At 36.6% G+C, this 18,485-nt stretch overlaps 1 protein-coding gene across 1 annotated transcript; it reads left to right on the forward strand.

The window, feature by feature from the left end:
* Positions 1-746: 746 nt before the first annotated feature.
* On the forward strand, positions 747-9,123 carry LOC104076740 (alpha-parvin; the record flags this gene model as incomplete). The annotated part of the gene is made up of 6 exons (XM_009577713.1): positions 747-766; positions 2,153-2,214; positions 2,896-2,964; positions 4,604-4,705; positions 5,495-5,567; positions 9,047-9,123. Coding segments are annotated over 6 exons (403 nt in total), but the record flags the coding sequence as incomplete, so codon positions are not given.
* Positions 9,124-18,485: the final 9,362 nt, after the last annotated feature.

Here is an 18,485-nt window from a genome sequence, read left to right on the forward strand (position 1 = left end):
TTAAAAGTCCTTCAAACAAACAAGAAAGATATGCCTTATTCTTTTATGTTGGTATTTATTTGATAGAGAACTAGATTCTTTCAAAAAGGAATGTGATATGACTATTTTTAGGTGTTTGGACTTTGGGAATGTAAAATGATGGTAGTAAGCCTCGTACATGTCATCTCACTGAACAATTTGTAACAGAAAAGTTATTCCAAACCAACAGAAAGCAATAGTTGAATATCCTAGTTTCTAATAGAGTGGATAGAAGCCGGACTATTGACTTATTATTAATCTTTATGGATTTGTTTACGTATAGTAGTTATATGAGGGATCAACTGGAGCAAAATGCTGCAGTCCTTAGGAACCTAATCCAAGCATTGTTTTGGCTGGAATTGTATTGTAGTTGGTGTGGTAAACGCATCTTTAAAACAGAGGGAAAAGTTTTCACAAAATCAACATGAAAAAACCGCCTTCACTCAGGCAAGGTGTGTTGATTTGGTTCAATAGTAGGAAATCTGAGATCTGGCCTCTCATGAGACTTTAGTGAAGCCAGGAGATATTATACTGATGGACTTCAGACTAATCCAGATTCTCAGTTGGAGTAACTTGATGAAGGTTTTCTTAATTCCGTGCATGTACTCCAGTTTTCACCAAGCTGAAGATCTGGCCATGTATGCTGTTTTCTTTTGCAGTACAATGTCTGCAAGTGAGTTATATATAACTGTGTTTTGTTCTTTTTTTTTTTTTTTTCTCTTTCATAGGGCATTATCAGGAAGGCATGGTAAGTTCATTTGATTATTATCTTTTTCTTGAGGCAGCCAAAGTATACATTAGTTCTGCAATGGGTGGTCATTTTGATCAAACTGCAAGGAAGTAGAGGATTTCAAGTTGCCCTGGCAAATATATGAAGATATGCACCACAGGCTATTGTGACAGTTAACAAAAGGAAAAAAGCATTAAAATCAGTCTGACCATCTTCAAAACACATTTCATTGTTTTTCAGCATGTGTTAATTTGCAGGTGCTTTATGGTTTAACCTCCAGAACATTACTGTAATAGTATTAATGGTCATAAGTTCCCAGCATAATATGAAACGATGTCTTATCATAAACCAGCTGGTGAACTCGTTGGCATTCTTGCATACATTACCTACTTACACATTATTGACTTTGAGTCATTATTCATCAGGCCTAAACACCATGCAAGTCCCTGTGCCTAGTATGTCTTACTGCTAGTATTGAGACTGGCCAAATGCCTGGCCAACAGAAAATAGTCATCTGAGGAGCTTAGGTGGAGTCCCACCAAGAATTTAGCATTTGCTTCTTATATTATTTCAATGGCTGCCTTACAGCTGGTTTAAAAGGCTACATGCATGACCTCTTTTCCCAATGATATCCCTGAGCAGTCTTACTCTGTATAAAGTCTGCCTTCTACAAACGCATTTGGATCTACTCTAGCATTTTTTTTATTGAGGAATATGAAAGTAGCTTTTTGTGGAGTCGTTTGCTATCATTCAGGTGATTGTCGAAATGGAAATTGCTCAGAAAAGGCTCTGGTGCCTTTTTTTTTCCTTCCCCTGTTTTCTTCAGAAGGTGACTACAGTAGCACTCCAATCATGCAACCCTAGGTTGCCTGTCCTGCTGATAATGTCCTAAATTGCGTATCAGAATGGTCCAAAAACATATATACAAAGGATTGTATTGCAGCTGTATAATCATAAGCTTGCTTGAGGTGATTAATAATATAGCACACCACAATGCCATCAGTGGCCTATGGGGAAAATGGGCCTCTGTAGATGTAGTGACTTTAGATGTAAACTCATGTTCTTCTGCACACAATGATTTGGTTACTTAGCTCCCTGTATCTGCCTATTTAAGGTTTTATGCATAAAGATACCATTCTTTGTACATTTTTGAGAAACAGGGTTATTAGGTAATTCAAATCGTACTTGAAAATTATGCTGTTTGTAAATAATAGAGAATAAGTTACTAGCAGCTTATAGCAAGAGAGCAAGTATGCAAAATATGTGGTACTTGGAATACAAAGAGATTATACTGAAACCTTTTGCTGACTCTGTTGTCTTAAACGAGTGTGTGCCTTAATAAGTGTTTATTCTGCATTTGGACAACTGCTGCTCAGTATATTAACATCTCTAAATTTTTTTCAGAAAGAGATGCATTTGATACTTTATTTGACCATGCTCCAGACAAGCTCAATGTAGTGAAGAAGGTTGGAAGGTTTTTATTTTTAAAATACATAATGTGTGCATGTGCATGCTTGTGTGTATCTGTTTGTACATATGTAGTGCGTGTGTGTGTATATAATATATAATTAGCATAATTTGCATTCATTAAATACAATTAAGTTTTATGCTTAAACAAGTATACAAATTCATGATTGTAATGTTACTTTTTATTAATATTTAGCAGCGTGAAGTTGACTTTGGAACACAGAACAATACGTAGTTATCAAAGTTTCCATCAAAAAGAAGTTCTCACAAAGTGTATGTTGAGTAGAACCCAACTGGTAGAGTGAGTGTACTGATGCCAAAGAGGTATCCAGTTTATAACTGCCAGGGGTCTGACCTAGAGTATTTTGGCTGCTGTCAGATTTGAGTGGAATCCAATTACCCACTTCCATATAGTCTGCTACAAGTTTTTTTTTTAAGAATTACTGTGTTTTAACAGTGTATTTTTATTTATATACATCACGTTCATTTTATTTCTGTTCTTCACTCTTGGGGAAAAAAAAGATTTTGTTTTTCTTATGTCACATTTCAGTTTTTAAACTTAAAAATTGTGTTGCGGTCTCTTCACTCATGCAGATTTGCTTCTGAGTGGAGTTCATACTGTACGCGTTGAACTGCTGCCCTACTGAATAGGCCTTCACTACATTGTTTTCATATTTCAGACTCTCATCACCTTTGTGAACAAGCATCTCAATAAATTGAATTTGGAGGTCACTGAACTGGAGACCCAGGTAGAATTTCACAGCCTTTCTTAAAGGGGAGGGATAGTTGCACTATGTTATGCACTATGCCCCCAACTTTATCCAGAAATTTCATTGAATTATTATTGATTGAGCTCTAAGGTATTATTTCAGCAGAAAACCCTTCAATTCTAAATATGTTCATATAAAGAAGACCCTCACCAATTAAGCAGAGAAATCATGAGGGCAGCTAAATTTCTCTAAAACAGTTTTGTATTTCCATTAGCATAAAAATCAATTAACAGATGCTACCTCTTGGGTGCTGCCAAGTGCTGCCAGCAGAACCTGTGCTTGTTTTGGTCAGGAAAGAACTCTGTCCGCTTGGTTTGATCCAACGTCAAGCTGAACAGTTGTTTCCTGCCTACCTTTACACAAGCACGCAATCACATGGGATTACAATGACTCTATTCAGTGAGATACGTTCTTGAGAGTAAGGCTACTCAAGTGTATAGGCAGCTGTACAGTTGGGCTGCAGGCTTGATTGCACCACAGAAATAATGTGGTACATGGTCTTCTTTCTTGTTCTCAGCTGCTAAATTGGCTGGAAAGAAGCTAAAAGAAAAGCTTAATCCTGCTGTATTAATACCTCCCCATGTGAACAATTGCAGCAGTTATCATAAGAAAATTACAAGGTCAGGCAGGAATGATTGTATCCACACTATCAAAAAAACCCAAGTGTCTTCAGGACAGGCTTTATTTTATGTCTTGATTCATGTTATTAAGAATCTCTGGTTTATTTAAATAGCTATCAATCTGGTAGAGATTTTACAAAGGTAAAATTAAGATTTAGTTGGAAATAATGGGTAAGGGCTTTCAGAAAGGTGTTCCCTATGCCTGCTTATTGCATTGTTTACTTTTGGAAAAAACCTATTATTCAAATGTACCTAGAAACCCCTTAAGCATTTACCTGAAACAGTATTCCCCAAGATGAGAGATTGTATTTCTGTCAGTTGAAAGAAAATTATCTACCTCAGGAAGATGATGGGTTGCTTCAGATAACTCAATTTGATTGTGAAGATATCTCAGTGCACTGATAGACCTGATGCCACAGGGGTAAGAGTGAGAGGCCTTTAACAAAATTTTATGGATGTTGCTATTTTTTTACATGGAAATGAACGTATATCATAGCAATTAGGTATTTTCCATCTGTAATTACATACATTTAAAATTAGATTGACTCGGACTTGCAGAACGTGGACAAAGATGATTCTTTGTTCCTTTATTTCCTCCAATATACTGAATTTCAGTGCAGTCATGAGATTGCACCTTCGTTCTGCTTTTCTCTGCTCAGCGAATGCCATTTGAGAGCTTGAAAGGTGGCTGTTCTGATTCCCCACAACTAGTAGAATAGAAAGCAAAGGCATAGATCAAAGCCACTGACGACCTCTCTTTCCAGGAACTTTATTCTGCATGTATATTTCAGCATTAAGTCAGTTTTGGAGAAGACATAACAGAACGTACTAACTAAATAAAAGGAATCAAAGGAGTGAGATGAGATCTTTTAGTTGCAATTTAAAATATTTATATTAGTAGTTTGTTGACAGTTCTGCATTAGACAATATATATCTTGTTCACTAAGCAAAGCAATGACTTATTCAGAAAATGTACCGAGAAATGTCTTTTTTTACAGTTTGCAGATGGTGTTTACTTAGTCCTGCTAATGGGTCTCCTAGAAGGCTATTTTGTTCCTCTGCACAGCTTTTTCTTGACTCCTGATAGTTTTGAACAAAAGGTAATTAGATTTCATTTTTCTGTTAAAAACAAATAAACATATAAACATGTCTAGTAGTACAAGGATGACACAAACTTTTCCGCGTAAGTTTGATGTAAATAGCTGAAATCAAGAGAGGACTGTACTGGTAACCATTTCCAAGATCTCACTATTAATGCTTATCCAGAATAAAAAGGAAAATTATATTAATAATGGGGTGGTTAGCAAGTATTAACTGATTTTGGCAGCCATTGTGTGATGCTGTCATTGAACCAGACTTACTGTTCATTAAGTGTATAAAGAATTATACACATGAATTGATGACAGAACTGATTTTTTGTGTCCAAAATCCAAGAATTTAACATTTGAAAGGTTTCATGTTTTTTGGAAGCATGAAGGCATGTATGTACTATGTATCATTTTAAGACCAACTATTACCCCTGTGTCTGTTGCTGTCCAGGCAATTCAGCTGTCTATTCAAGACAAGAGCACTTCAAGGGCCATCATGTTCCAATTTTTAAAGTTGTGGGAGGTGGGCTATTTTTACTTGTAAGTAATTTTTCTATGGGTAATATTAGTTCACGTGTTATTTTTCAGTTCCTTTTATATTTCTGAAACCACCATCACCACCCAGAAAAAACAAAACAATGGATTGTCTGGATTCCATGGACCAGATCTTCCATTGATATACAGAGCCCTGACTATTTTTTCCTTCTGAGCACCTGGGTCTTCAGCTTTAAGTCTTCTTTTGACCATTTATACTATACTGTATATAGTTCACAATAATGACTACCTTTATTATATTTCTAGGTCCTCAATGTATCCTTTGCATTTGAACTAATGCAAGATGGTGGATTGGAAAAACCAAAGCCAAGACCAGAAGGTATCTATTTTACTTTTTTTGTATCTTCTTAAAATTTTGCATTGGATCCAGATCTTATCTCATAGGATTATGGTATAGCTAAATGAAGGTTAAAACATTAATCCAAGAGCGAAAGGGAAGATACATTTTGAAGTGCTCATTTTGGATGGCTGATAGATATGCTTTTTCAAATGCTGCAAGGCTTCCTTTCTTGAGTGGCCAGGGTAAGATTTGCGTGACCAAACATGCAGTAATACTCAGATACTCACTGAAAGAAAAAGAACACAATTGTGCATGGTGTCACTGGCAGATCTGAATTGCTCCAATTGCTCTGTTTTCCCCCATCCTACATCTTCATACTAAACCTCAAGTATTCCAGTGTAATTTACAAGATTTTTACGGAAGAAGTAGATGTTGTGGAAGAAGAATTTCAAATGTTCACATTCAAATGTTCACTGCCTTTGAGTGCAGGACCTAATCATACACATTTAAATTAGATTTAGAGCTGGAGACTGAAAGTAAAATGTGTCTTCAGGGAAGATGAAGGTTTTGCTGCTGACTTTAGCAGAATTAGGATTCCACTCCTAGGATTCCAGTCCTCTTTGCTCATATAAATACAGGGTTTAAATCCAGCTTTTCGGGCTGGATATAGGGCCCTTGATTCACCATGTTACAGGGTACTCTTGTGGTTCCTCCCATGAGAAGTTACCACTTCTTACCATGCAGGAGCTGAATGTGCAGCTTCTGCTCCACTCTTCCCAACAGGGGTGGTAGCTGGGCTTCTGCTGGTTACCAACCATAATAATCAATATATGTGTGTTTTCAAGACCCATTGCAGATTCACATTCTATGGTGCACGCAATCTTTTCATGCCGTAATATTGGATTGTCATTCCCTGAGGAGTTGATATAAGCTAATGCTCAGAGTTTTATTTCTAATAGTAAGGGCTCTCTGGAGATTCAGGCACACATTACTGAATCAAGTTCTACTCCATTCTGCTTATTTTCCATCCCTCCCAACTTCCAGATCATAACAGCAGCAGACATACGCACACATACAAAAAAATATGTCTCAGGATTGAGCCTATGCTGCCTATGCATTTAATCTGGACCTACCCAGCTTATTTTCTCGCTTCTTTTGATAGCTTGAACGCTTATCCACAATCATGCTTAACTAAACCAGTGGTGACTGTATTACAAACTTTTATGTTTGAAATAGTCAAAGAGAGAAGGGGGAAATAGTGAAATCTAGGGATCCAAGTAAAATAGAGAGTATCTCTGATCCCTTACTCCCCATGGAGGTTTAAAATTCTTACGGCATTTAATTTTTCAGGTATTTATTGCTCTAGGGGACAGCTAATTTTTCCAGTATAAATCAAGCCATAAGGATATTTCAGCATATATAAGACATTTCTTGTGCAATTATTGAAATGCTTAATATGAAACTTCCTGCCCAATGTGAATGGAAAAACACATCTGTTTTATGTGTTGTTACATTGGGCACAATGCCCGTACTTAAAATTTCCAGTGAGCAAAAGAGTATTGAAAAGGATTTTACCCTAAACGTGTATACTAAATACTCTTTAAATTCCTACACTGTTTCTTTGAGGTTCTTGAGGAAAAAATATGCTGAAAAGTGCTTTAGAATATGAAAAACATATTTAGCGGAAAAAAGAATGCGGTTAAATAAATGAGTATGAAAACCAATGATTTTTATGGGGTCAACAGTTTATTTGGGTTATTTGCAATATAATTGAAAAGGTATTAAAAAGCTTTCCGTGACCTTTTACTTTAAAAATGGCCAGAACATTAATCTACTGAGTCTGTAATGAATTCATTTGCAGTTTGAGCTTTTTCAGATTACTCCTTGAAATGTGTACATCAAAGCCAAACTAAAGCTTCTCTTTTTGAAAATTTCAACCAGTAAAATATTAGATGTGTTGGTCAAACACACGTAGCAATGGAAAGAACTCATCTTTCTCTGGGAGCACGCTTCTTTCTAGTTTGGACCTTTCTATGGAATTCTGTTGTGGTGGTGGAGTCTTCTGGTAACTTTGCAAAGACCTGTCAAAGTTATCTCTTTGTTCATTTGAAGTTCTGTATTAGGAAGTGAAGGTGTTATAGCTTGCTGCTGGCCTGAAAGAGGAAACTTCCCGAGTTATACTCTGCAATACTGTTTGCATATAACATGATGTTGTGGGAGCAATGTGCCCTTTGTGTAGTTTTTGGCATTTTCTCTTCATTTTATATCAAGCATTTTTGATCTGATTTATTAAGAGCCACAAAACCATGTGGCCATGGTTTCATGACCATGCATAGTCTCAGCATAAAATCTAGGTTTGATTGTTTTCACCCTTTGATCATTTTCACCCTTTGTCCATGGATGTCAGTTTGCCACGTAGCTAATATCTTTAGCCCTTCAAAGTCTGCATACTTTGGGACACCATGCATAGGTTTGGTTGGATACATTCTTCAAAGTATAAACCCTTCACAATCTGTGAGAAACATCACTGTAGATAAATACAATGGCAAAAATATCTGATGATTACATACACAATTTACTAGGCTTACTTGGAGGTTTTGAAGACCTCCTGCTTTACACCTTCATGCCCAATTCCAAGAACCAAAGTTAGGAGATTGAGTTCCTATACAATCAACAGAAAGAGATAGGACTATTCTAATTCTGTTCTAATTCTATTCTATTCAAATACTTTTCTATTCTTTCTGAGGGCAATTCTGAGTCCCTATTTGAGATTGAATATTCCTTGAAGCACCAGCATAGACTGCTGCAGTAGTACTTGTCAGTTTGTTTTATAGATTTCTTGTGAATTAATATTGACTTTCTCAACAACTTCTCTTGGAAACAGCAGGTATTCATTAGCTTTTTGTTTCCTATAAATCGTTTACTTTAGATGTTGAGTTTCGAAGGACTGATTCAGCCATGTACATCAGCTAACCCAGAGCATTTCAGAAGTGTCTTCGAGGGGCACTTGTATACCTAGCTTCTTTAGATCCTTTAGAAAATTTAAACTTGCCTCTAGCTATCTTGCTGAAATTAGGCCTAATACAGGATGTTGCAGCCCAGAATGGGCCAGGTCCTGCAATTCTTACATAAGAGAATAGTTCCATTGGTTCCTGCCTGATGATTTTTTCAAAATCATTACTTTTTGGCCATAACCGACTGAAGATTCAGTCATATAAATATATGTAATCCTAGGCACAATTTGTCTCATGGGCATCTAAACCTCGGTTGCGTTTCTTCATCAGTAACATTAGCCATTTGTATCCTTAACTAAAAGCAGTTGAAATAATGATTTTTGAGTTGCCAGTTTAAAAACTGTGCTATATTTATATTGCTACTCTTTCTTAACATCTTTGTGATTCGAATATTCATGGATATGGAGCTGAACAAGGAAAGGGAGTAGAGAACAGGCGCTTTTTCTGGAAATGTTTTGAGCTAATGAAGTTACTAATGTTTTTTTCCCTTGTCCTTTTTTCTAGATATTGTAAATTGCGACTTGAAGTCTACGCTGAGAGTACTGTACAATTTGTTTACCAAATACAGGAATGTGGAGTGAAGAATTGATTTGGGACGTAAAGGAGTGTTAACAAAGAAAGCATCATAACTAGCATATTTTTCATCGGCATTAAGGAACTAAACCATTTACCTGAAGAATTTTTAGTTCATTATTCTTGCACTACTATTTTCATAGTAGATTTAAAACTAATATAAATTATGAAGAAAAAGGTTTGGAGGAAGGTATTTGGGTATATTCGGGAGAATTAATGTCTCAATAGTAACTGTCTTCACACTGTTTTGTAGTAGGTGAAACAAGAATGAAAAAGAGATTTAGTAACTTTAATTCAAATCAGCCTTTAAAGCCAATCATAGGAAGATTCAGCACTGAGTATCTATTTTAATATTTTTTTACATATATCTTTTCTAATCTGGGGATTTTCTATTCATGATAAGATGGTTGCATTCTAATTATGAGAAATGTGCACGGGGAGAAACAGTTAAATACTCTTCTTCGTTTCACAGCTAAAAAGAAGAGACTTTCTCAAGCACTTAACCTGATTAATTTATATTTCCAGTGCTGTTAGGCTTGAATTTTATGGGTACAAACTGAAGTGGCTACTCATTCCTTCAGACTTATTCTAATGTGATACTCTGCTTTAAATATGTGTTATTGACCATTCTGCATAAGCACACTTTGCAGCTTGTCACTTGCTTTTGTTTGAGGAAGAGATCTTTTTTTGCAAAGTACACATTTCAGGAAAACACACCTGTATAATACAGTTTCCCTATAATATTTGTATTATTACATAGTATTAGAAAGTAAAAGAACGGCTTGTTTTTCTTTTAGTAGTTTAAACACAGGATTACCAAGTTGCAAGTATAGATTTATTGCTAAATAGGATTTAGAATCTGTCCCTTTGGTTGATTTTATGATAGATGTATTTTGCTGCATAATGTCCAGCACAGAAAATAAGATTTATTTTCCAGAAACATTCCTGTAGCCTCTCAGATACAAAAGCACTGCTTTTAGGTCAAAACTACTCCCATCTGTAAAGACTCCGTTACAGTGTAAGGTTTTTTGGTCATTTTACATGGCCATGAAGAGTACTTTTTTCTAATCATAACGAAGTATAAACTGTTATCTGTTTGGTTTTGGCTTTAACAAAGACACAAAAGAGAAATGGGAGTTGATTCTTCCCTTAGACTTGATATCAAGCACCAGTTAAGTTTGCATAAAGAAGCTGATAGAGACTGCCTGACACAAGTGTTAATCATAAAAAACTGCACTGGCATAAGTTGAAGAGTAAATTAATCATTTGCTAGAAGTCTTGATGTTAGTATTAGATACCTTTCTAAAAGAAGTGTTCCCATGCAACCACAGATTCTTGGGATCCTGGATTACACAGTAAGGAAAAAATCCTTAGGCAGAAGTCACTGGACGACTTCGGACTGCTTAGTGCAGGAAGGAGACTTGTTAATAGTCATCCAATTATGGCCGAACTGGTATAGGTGAAAGGGAAAGCAATCTGTCAGCTCTTGAGTCTGTTCATCTGAAGAAATGCAGTTCTGGCAAGAAGAGTCAGTAACAGCTAAACGTTACTCAGTATATAAAGCATTATAAAGCTTTTTTTTTTTAATGTAGAGTTTTCCAGTGCAACATTAACGTAAAGGGAAGACAAGCGATTACGTTCTGTCTTTGATGAACACTAACTGATGTTTAATAACAAAATGATACTGACTTCTGCTGGGGGGCCACAGAAATTATTATTCTGAGAAGTAAATATCAACCTTTGCAAAGGAAAGTCAATATTTAATTCAAAGGACAATACCTGCATGTTCTCTGAACTCAGGAATTGTTATCTGATTGTTATAAGCATTCTAAATATCTTTATTAAAATATTCTTTTACCTCTACATTTTTAAATGAGTTTCTGAAATTAGAGGTGCAGAAAATAACAATTATTTGCCTTTTACACAGGTAAATAACTGGACATTTTTACCTCAGTGAAAATGAACATGTTTTCATGATATCTTTAATACCTGAGAAGCTAAATGATGGGAACTAACAAAGCATTTTTTGCGCAAACTGAGACAGAACTTCTCATGTATATACCAGCAGCAATTTCAGCTTATTTTAATGTTTCACATGTAAGTTTTTCATTTGCATACCTAGATTGTAGTAATTGTAATTGTTAATTAATAAATGTATGATCGTTTTTCTGCAGATCATGCTCAGCTGAAATACTCCTTCACATCTCAGCAATGCCAAAACATTTTGATTGCCCTTGTTTTCAGGAGTGCACTTGCTTTAAAAGGAGATTTATATATGTAAAGGAAAAAGCTTAGGAACAGCGAAACTGTTTTTTGCCTAGACTTGAAAATAAGTATTCCTGTGCTATATTGGTATAACATTATTGGAGATTTTGAAGTCTGTCAGACTCCATTTAAAAAACATAAAACTGAGGCAGAATGATGAAATCCTCATGCTGAAATGCAATTATGCAGAACCATTGAAACATTTAAACAATATCCAACCTTTACACAATTCTCTATCCTATGGTAAGAATTAAATTAAAATCTGCTATATAAACAAGAGTGTCCTATGTAAATATAGACCCATGTAATAGTTTTAACACATGCACACAAATAGTATATGCTGCCATGTAGGAGTGGGTCACTGCTTATATTTTTGACAGTGTAGATTTAAATAGCTATCAGATAAATATGAAATCTAATATACAGATTATATCTAATATTTATTGCTTTGATACAGAATATTATAGAAATATAGAATACTACTGTAGACAGTTTGCTCTTCAGCAATCAGTGTAGGCCAGCACTTTCCTTCAGGGAGGTGAAATGTTATGTTAGCTGGGCCAAATTCTGCTAACACCTATAATGCTTTTATTCTGATACACAGCGGTGTATACTGATGTACAGCTGAATGCAGAATTTTCCTCACTGTTTATATTAAGGTAGAAGTTGTTTAAGTTTTAAGTCAATCCTGGTTTTATTTATGATTACTTTAAATGATTAAATAGATCCAAATCAATGGATTTAGCCCATGTAAGATATGAACAGTCACCTGAAGAGGCCAGTTTCTCTACTGGTCCCAGAGGGAGCCTCTGATCTCGAGGCCGCTATCTCAGCGTTTTGGCTAGGTCTCTAAAGCCAGGTAGTATGAATCCAAGCCACTGCCTTAGGATCTCACGGTGGTATTTGGATCTCGTCCACCAGACCAATGTGCTTGTCTGTTGCTCTCTGTCCCATGAAAGCCCACAGGTAGCTGAGTCCACCAAAAACTGGCAGATTATTAGCCTGCCTTGAGTAACAAACAAACAGTAAACATTTCTGCTGCTGGGGCATTATGAAACTGCCAAAAGAACAGAGTTTTCTGTGCTTCTCCAAATTCTAATCCATCCATTGCATCCAGCAATATGGTATCCAGATTTGTTTCGTGGTTGGAGAGAGGCATCCTTTCCTTATTGATGGATCCTGGCATGCTCTGTCTACCACACAAAACTTATTTTTTTCGAAGGGGAGCTACAGATTCTTAATAGTATGTCAAAAAGTTGTTGTCAAAATAATTATCTGAAACCCTAATATCTTGAGGTCAGCTCCTTTCAGATTTCTTTCCCAGCTGAATGGCATTTATTTGCCATAAAAAACAGGCCCTAGAAAAAAGGTATTGAAGGAATCTTTGCATAATTTTACCTGAGACACACACATAAAGTCCAGAATTGGATTGCTTTATATTTCCAATGGAGTACAGACGCACTAAGTTTCTTATTAAATGAGCTGACTGCAGAATATCTAGTTCTTTGCATTTCTTAGTCAGTAGATATCTTCCTGTTATAGGCTGGCAGCAGCCTTTGCAGCTACATAGTTCAGGAATTCAAGTGGACCGGCAAGCGCTGGATAAGGTCCTAATCTACTTCGATTGACTGTGGATCAAGTTGCTGATTGGCATAGCTCCATGTAAACCAGTGGCATTAAATCAACAGAGCATTTGGTCCTTTCTGTTTTATAAAGGGTTACAGTACTTGGGAATAGTTTACATATAGATTGAGGTAAATGCTACTTGGTTGATCTTTGTTCTTACTTGTTTTTGTAAAGTGTGTTTTTAAATTCATGTTTCAGATTAATTTAGCAGACACCTTACTGCAAGCCACAGTGTTGTAAAGCAGAATGGCTTTTAAAAGTAATGGGTTTTATTTCATTAGAGAAAGATATATATGATATTTAATATACTAGATACTAGCTTTAGGTCTAGTTTTTGTTATTCTTGTCTTCCTATCAAAACAGCCTTCCTGAATGGCCTGTGTATGTGCCAAGCACCCAAAGAGAGAACAGTACCTTGAAGACGTCTTGCAAGATTTTCTACACTGTTACCTAATAGACTTTTGTCGTTTTACTATAAGAATTAGTGTGGGTTTTCTCTTTACAGTTGAAGTACAATAAAAGGCTGAAGAAATCCTTCGTAGAAAGTTATAATTAGTTTAAAGTTTAAGTTGTTTTGTTTTGATGTATCACATGAAAAATGGAGATAGCAGCACCAAAATTCCAAAATTATGCATACCTCAGCATCCACAGATTTTCCAAAGAGGTTTTGAGCCATTTAACATTTACTAGGGCTAATTTTATGTATTTTGACAATATTTTCTGTGTGCCTATTTCTTTTTGCAATAACGAGATTTTATTTTCTGTCTAACAGTTTAATACTACACACTCTGCGACAATGTTAGTGTCATTGAAACATTGGGTTCTCAATTTCAATATTAAATTAATTGAGAAAAAAGAATATTTGCAAAATTTGCTTCTTAACACGCGTATCTGAAAATAATGATAAGTTTAAAGTAAGCTGCATTGCCTTCAGCTGCAGAGTTAGTAGCTTTCACAGAATATAGTTTATGTACTCTGTAAGTAAGAGACACTCTATTGGTGATTTTTCCTGTGCTTTTTCTGAAACTTTTGTTATGATCCACAATAAAATTTGCACCTGAAAATCAACACTGTATGTTGTTGTTGGGTCAAAGTATGGAATTTATTTAGGAATATTAATTAGGAAGGCTATATAGTTTATGTTCTTGGAGCTTCCAGACCTCTCTATGCATCTAACCCATTCTCAGTTACCTCTTTGTGGGTGTACTCAGTGTTTATTATTATTTTCTGTGGGGGCTGATGACAGCTGAAAGTGGGTTGGCAAAAACAGCCATGTAAACATATGCTTGAAATGATTAACAGCAGCAGGTCGGGAAAATGCCATATTTGACTCAAAATAGCAAAGTATACCTTTGGTTTAATATTGCTGAACACTTCAGTGTTATTGTAGCTGGGTATAATGCAATTTTCTGCAGAGTAATTGTGTTAATTTGAAATTTAACAAAATGTTAGTGAAATGTTAAAATGATCAAAATTAAACTGCCCATTTCAGAAAATAACTGCATTTAGGAAGATTTTGAGATCTATTTTTTTATAAACTTGTTTTTTTTGTGACCCTTTAATGCAGGAGCTTCAATGCAGAACTTGGAACCAGTCAAAAATACAGGCATCTAAAGTGCTACAGATCAACATTTTTAGCCATTGAATTACTGGAATGAATCCAGAAGCAGGTGTTTGATCTTTAGGTCTGCTTGTAAAGTTGAAACCACCAAGCAGAGCTACCTAATCAACAGGGAACACTAAGGACAGGGTGAGTTTTAAAGCCATTCTTCAATCCCAGCTCTATTACTCAAGGCTGGAAAGTAGTATCTTTATCTGCTTAGGATCCACGGTCTTAAGCCCCACCATATGCACTTACAGCTTTTGTCCTGAATTTTATGGATTTTTGTCCTGAAGAGCAAGTAGACTTGCTCTTCTTCAAACATTGCAGTATAACAAGAAGGTAACAGTCTGGCTACCTCAATTTCTTCATCACTATTCACCCAGAAAGTAAAAGATCTGGGTTTAATGCCCTTATGCACCTGTGGGAATTATTTCTCCTCCTTCTTAGAAGAGTGCCATAACCTGCAATATGAATTTCAGGTGACATGCTTTTTTTAGTGGTGTTGGTCTCATAAGCTGAAGTTGCAACTCTGTGTATAAAGTAATTCCACATTAACTGACAGAGGGAGAAAGCGAGCAGAAGAGGGAGCATAACTGGTGGTTAGGTTGTTGAAAAGGCGGAAAAGGATTTGGGGAAAGAACCTGTCTTCTGGGCCTCATATAAGGCCTGCTTCTGTATTTTAGTCAATCAGAGAGTGCTAAAATACCAAAACACATTTTGAAGAGGAACCAGGACTAACATCATCTCTGTTTCAATGCAAAGTATTTGGTCCCTCTCACTCCTCTCCTCCAGGACTCTGCTGTCAAAACAGCCCCAGGAGAAAGTATGCCTACCCTACATAGCCTGCAGCCCGAGTTAGGTTTGCATTTCCTCAGGCAAAGCAAATAATAATTTCACCCCCTGCTTCCTACCTGTTCGCTAGCCATTAGGTGAGCTCACATGAGAAGGTGAGCAGCACCACATCATCTACAAGTTGTGTTTTAGGAAAATGGCAGACACAACTGCATTTTGTCTGTAAAGCCAGTTGAGGTTTCTTGGGCCTTCTCCGAGCACAAATACTGGATTGAGTGCTACATCTCATATTTGGATCCCAGCTAGATTAAAACTGGAACTACTCAGTCCCATTGAGACTGGGTCAGCTTCAAACATATGCAGGCATAAAATGCTAGGGATTTTTCAATTGAAAATCAAGGGTGAAATTTAGATGGGGAGGTGGTGCTCGAACAGATTTTCCAGGATTGCAACCTTGGTGCCTATATTCTGTGAAGAGCAGAAAATCTGCCTGGGGCCATGCCCCTCACATAGGCTGATGAGGAAAACCAGGGAGAGCATCTTCTGCTTCCCTTCTGAGATCTCCATGGTGTGGCAGACTGCACAGACTGTTTCCTACTTGGCTCCGTTTAATTTTATTGGGAATAAGCCTGAAAACATGCTTTAACTATTCCTCCCTCTCCTGGATGTTTGCACTGTTCCACTTAGGTGAAAATTAATACTGAACTAGCGTGTTGAGACTCTAAAGTCTTCAGCTGTGACTAATCAGCACCATCCACTGCTTAGGGCTTTTGATGCTGGGAGGAATGAATGGTGCTGACTGTAGTCATGTCTCTGAATGATTAGTCCATTGGATCACATGCCAAATTTATAACTGTTATATTAGATGAACAGATGAGGGCTATTAAATTACGTGGAGTGGAGTGGGGGGAAATCGCTGTGACCAGAACTTTTTTCTTTTTTTTTTTTCTTTTTTTTTAATGTAATTATCCTTTTTTTTTTTTTTTTTTTTTTTGGGTGGCAATACTTAGGTAAGGGGGGGAGTATATATATTCCCATGCACAGTCTGAAACTTGCAAGGTGCTGAGGACTGTAGCCTCAATTCAGCAAAATACTGGATTAACTTTAAATATGTGAGGAAGAGTCCTTGTGGTTTCTTTGAGTCTGTTTTACCTAGAAATGGATAAATATTCGTGTCACCGTGGGAAGCCTCAGTCACATTTACACTGAGGCCTGTGTTGTATTGTCTTCACATCCTAGCACAATCCTATATAATTACACCCACAAAACCATTACTTTTAAGGCCTGCTTTCCTCAAACAATCCCTTATAGCCGCTTTGTGAATTAGGTCATAAAAGATACGTGCTTCTTGTCCACTCTTATATTCATTAAGACTTTCACCTGCATGAGGGTTGAAAAACCAGGATAATTTATGTCTTCTCTCGTGGGGCCCCTGGAGATCAGATAACTAAATCAACTGCAGAGTAGCAGAATGCTGCTGCCTGCTTTCAACCTTGGCACTAAGTTTTAGGCAGATATAACTCAGGTGCGCTTATTATTACTCTTTGGTTTATATCCATGCCTACAGGGTTTGTTGCACGAGCAGTTCCATGAATGCATGCTATGATACAGTCCTTTTCTTGAAAGGCTCAGAGTCTTGCAGGAATGTGAGAGGAGGAAAGCTGTAAGTAAACTTCTCTAACTTTGCACAGAAGATAATGATAGGTGTGGGTTAGGAACCAGGTTCCCCTTTGTGTACCCTATCTGTGCCTTTAAGTTGTGGTGTAAAACAACGAGCTAGAAAGTTACCAATGAGGCTTGTGTGGAATGCCAGTCCCCAGGGGAAAAGGGACGAGAGGAATTACAAAGGCTATTAGCTTAAAAGATTACCACACTTCTTGTGGTAAAGATGTAGGTGCTCAGCGTCAGGCCACTGAGGCAAGTAAGTGTGTGGGTTTATTAGGTTGCTTGGGGAGGAATTTTTCCCATTGAAGTGCTGCAGGGCCATCAGCTAGAAGGAAATTGCCGGCATTACAAGTTGCATGCATGTGATTTAGACTTGCCTCTATGTGACAGTAGCTTAAACACTTTCATGTGCATATTGTTACAATAATAGAGTATTGAAGGTGTCAGTCCTGGGTTTGTAAGCCTTCTGTACCTCCAGATCTTTCTAAACTGTTTGTAACGGCACTTGAATAGACAGAAAGGACATCATTAGAGCAGATCTGTATGCTTAATTGCATAAAACCCTTGCACATCTACTGTCTGAAACCAGCACTCAGTTCAAACAGTGTCATAACCTCTAGCTTCATTTTTTCTGTGTTATCGGGACAAATTAACCCATTAGCTGCACAGACTCTATTGTGAGTCAGAGGTATATGACTCATATGAATAGAACACATTTCTATTCTGGTTTTAATTAACTTGGCCTCCACCCAAATCCTCCTTACAAATGAAAGATACTAGATTAGCTGAAGTCTACGATACATTTTTATGGTTTGTGCTAAACTTACATGTGTATTTTTACGAGATAATGCTACAAAAAAAATTTTCCATGAATGCACTAGCTTAAAAAATAAGCAACAGAACTGCCTTATTTGACAGACTGTTAAAGTGTTGTAATTAATCTTGTTTGTTTGTTTGCCTTGCAAACTATAAGAGAACAAAAAAAAAAAATGCACAATTCTAACACATTGGGAAATCAGTCCCAGTCTTGATTCAGACGAGTGGAAAACAAGTTTGTGGTGGTTACATTTTCAATAGAAGTACAGTCTTAGGTGGCACTTCCCTTTGTGATTTTCATAATTTTGCTATCTGGAAATTTTTACTTTCTTTCTTTCTTTTTTAAGATAAAATGTAAAGATTGAATTGGTCAGGATCCCTGTCAGTATTGGGTCACTGTGTCTTCTCTTAATAAAGCAGTACCAAAATCAAACAAATTCCTCAAATACAAATTGCAGAGAGCCACTACTGACTGTAGCCTGTCAAAACAAGCAATACTAATTGTATTTACACAATTTTAAAAGAATTAAAACAAAAACAAGAAAACAAACCCACCCCTCTCTAACCCTCACGGAAATCAAGGCCTGAATCTTACTTAACACT

This window comes from Fulmarus glacialis, unplaced genomic scaffold (assembly GCF_000690835.1).
Source record: "Fulmarus glacialis isolate BGI_N327 unplaced genomic scaffold, ASM69083v1 scaffold45065, whole genome shotgun sequence".
NCBI lineage: Eukaryota > Metazoa > Chordata > Aves > Procellariiformes > Procellariidae > Fulmarus > Fulmarus glacialis.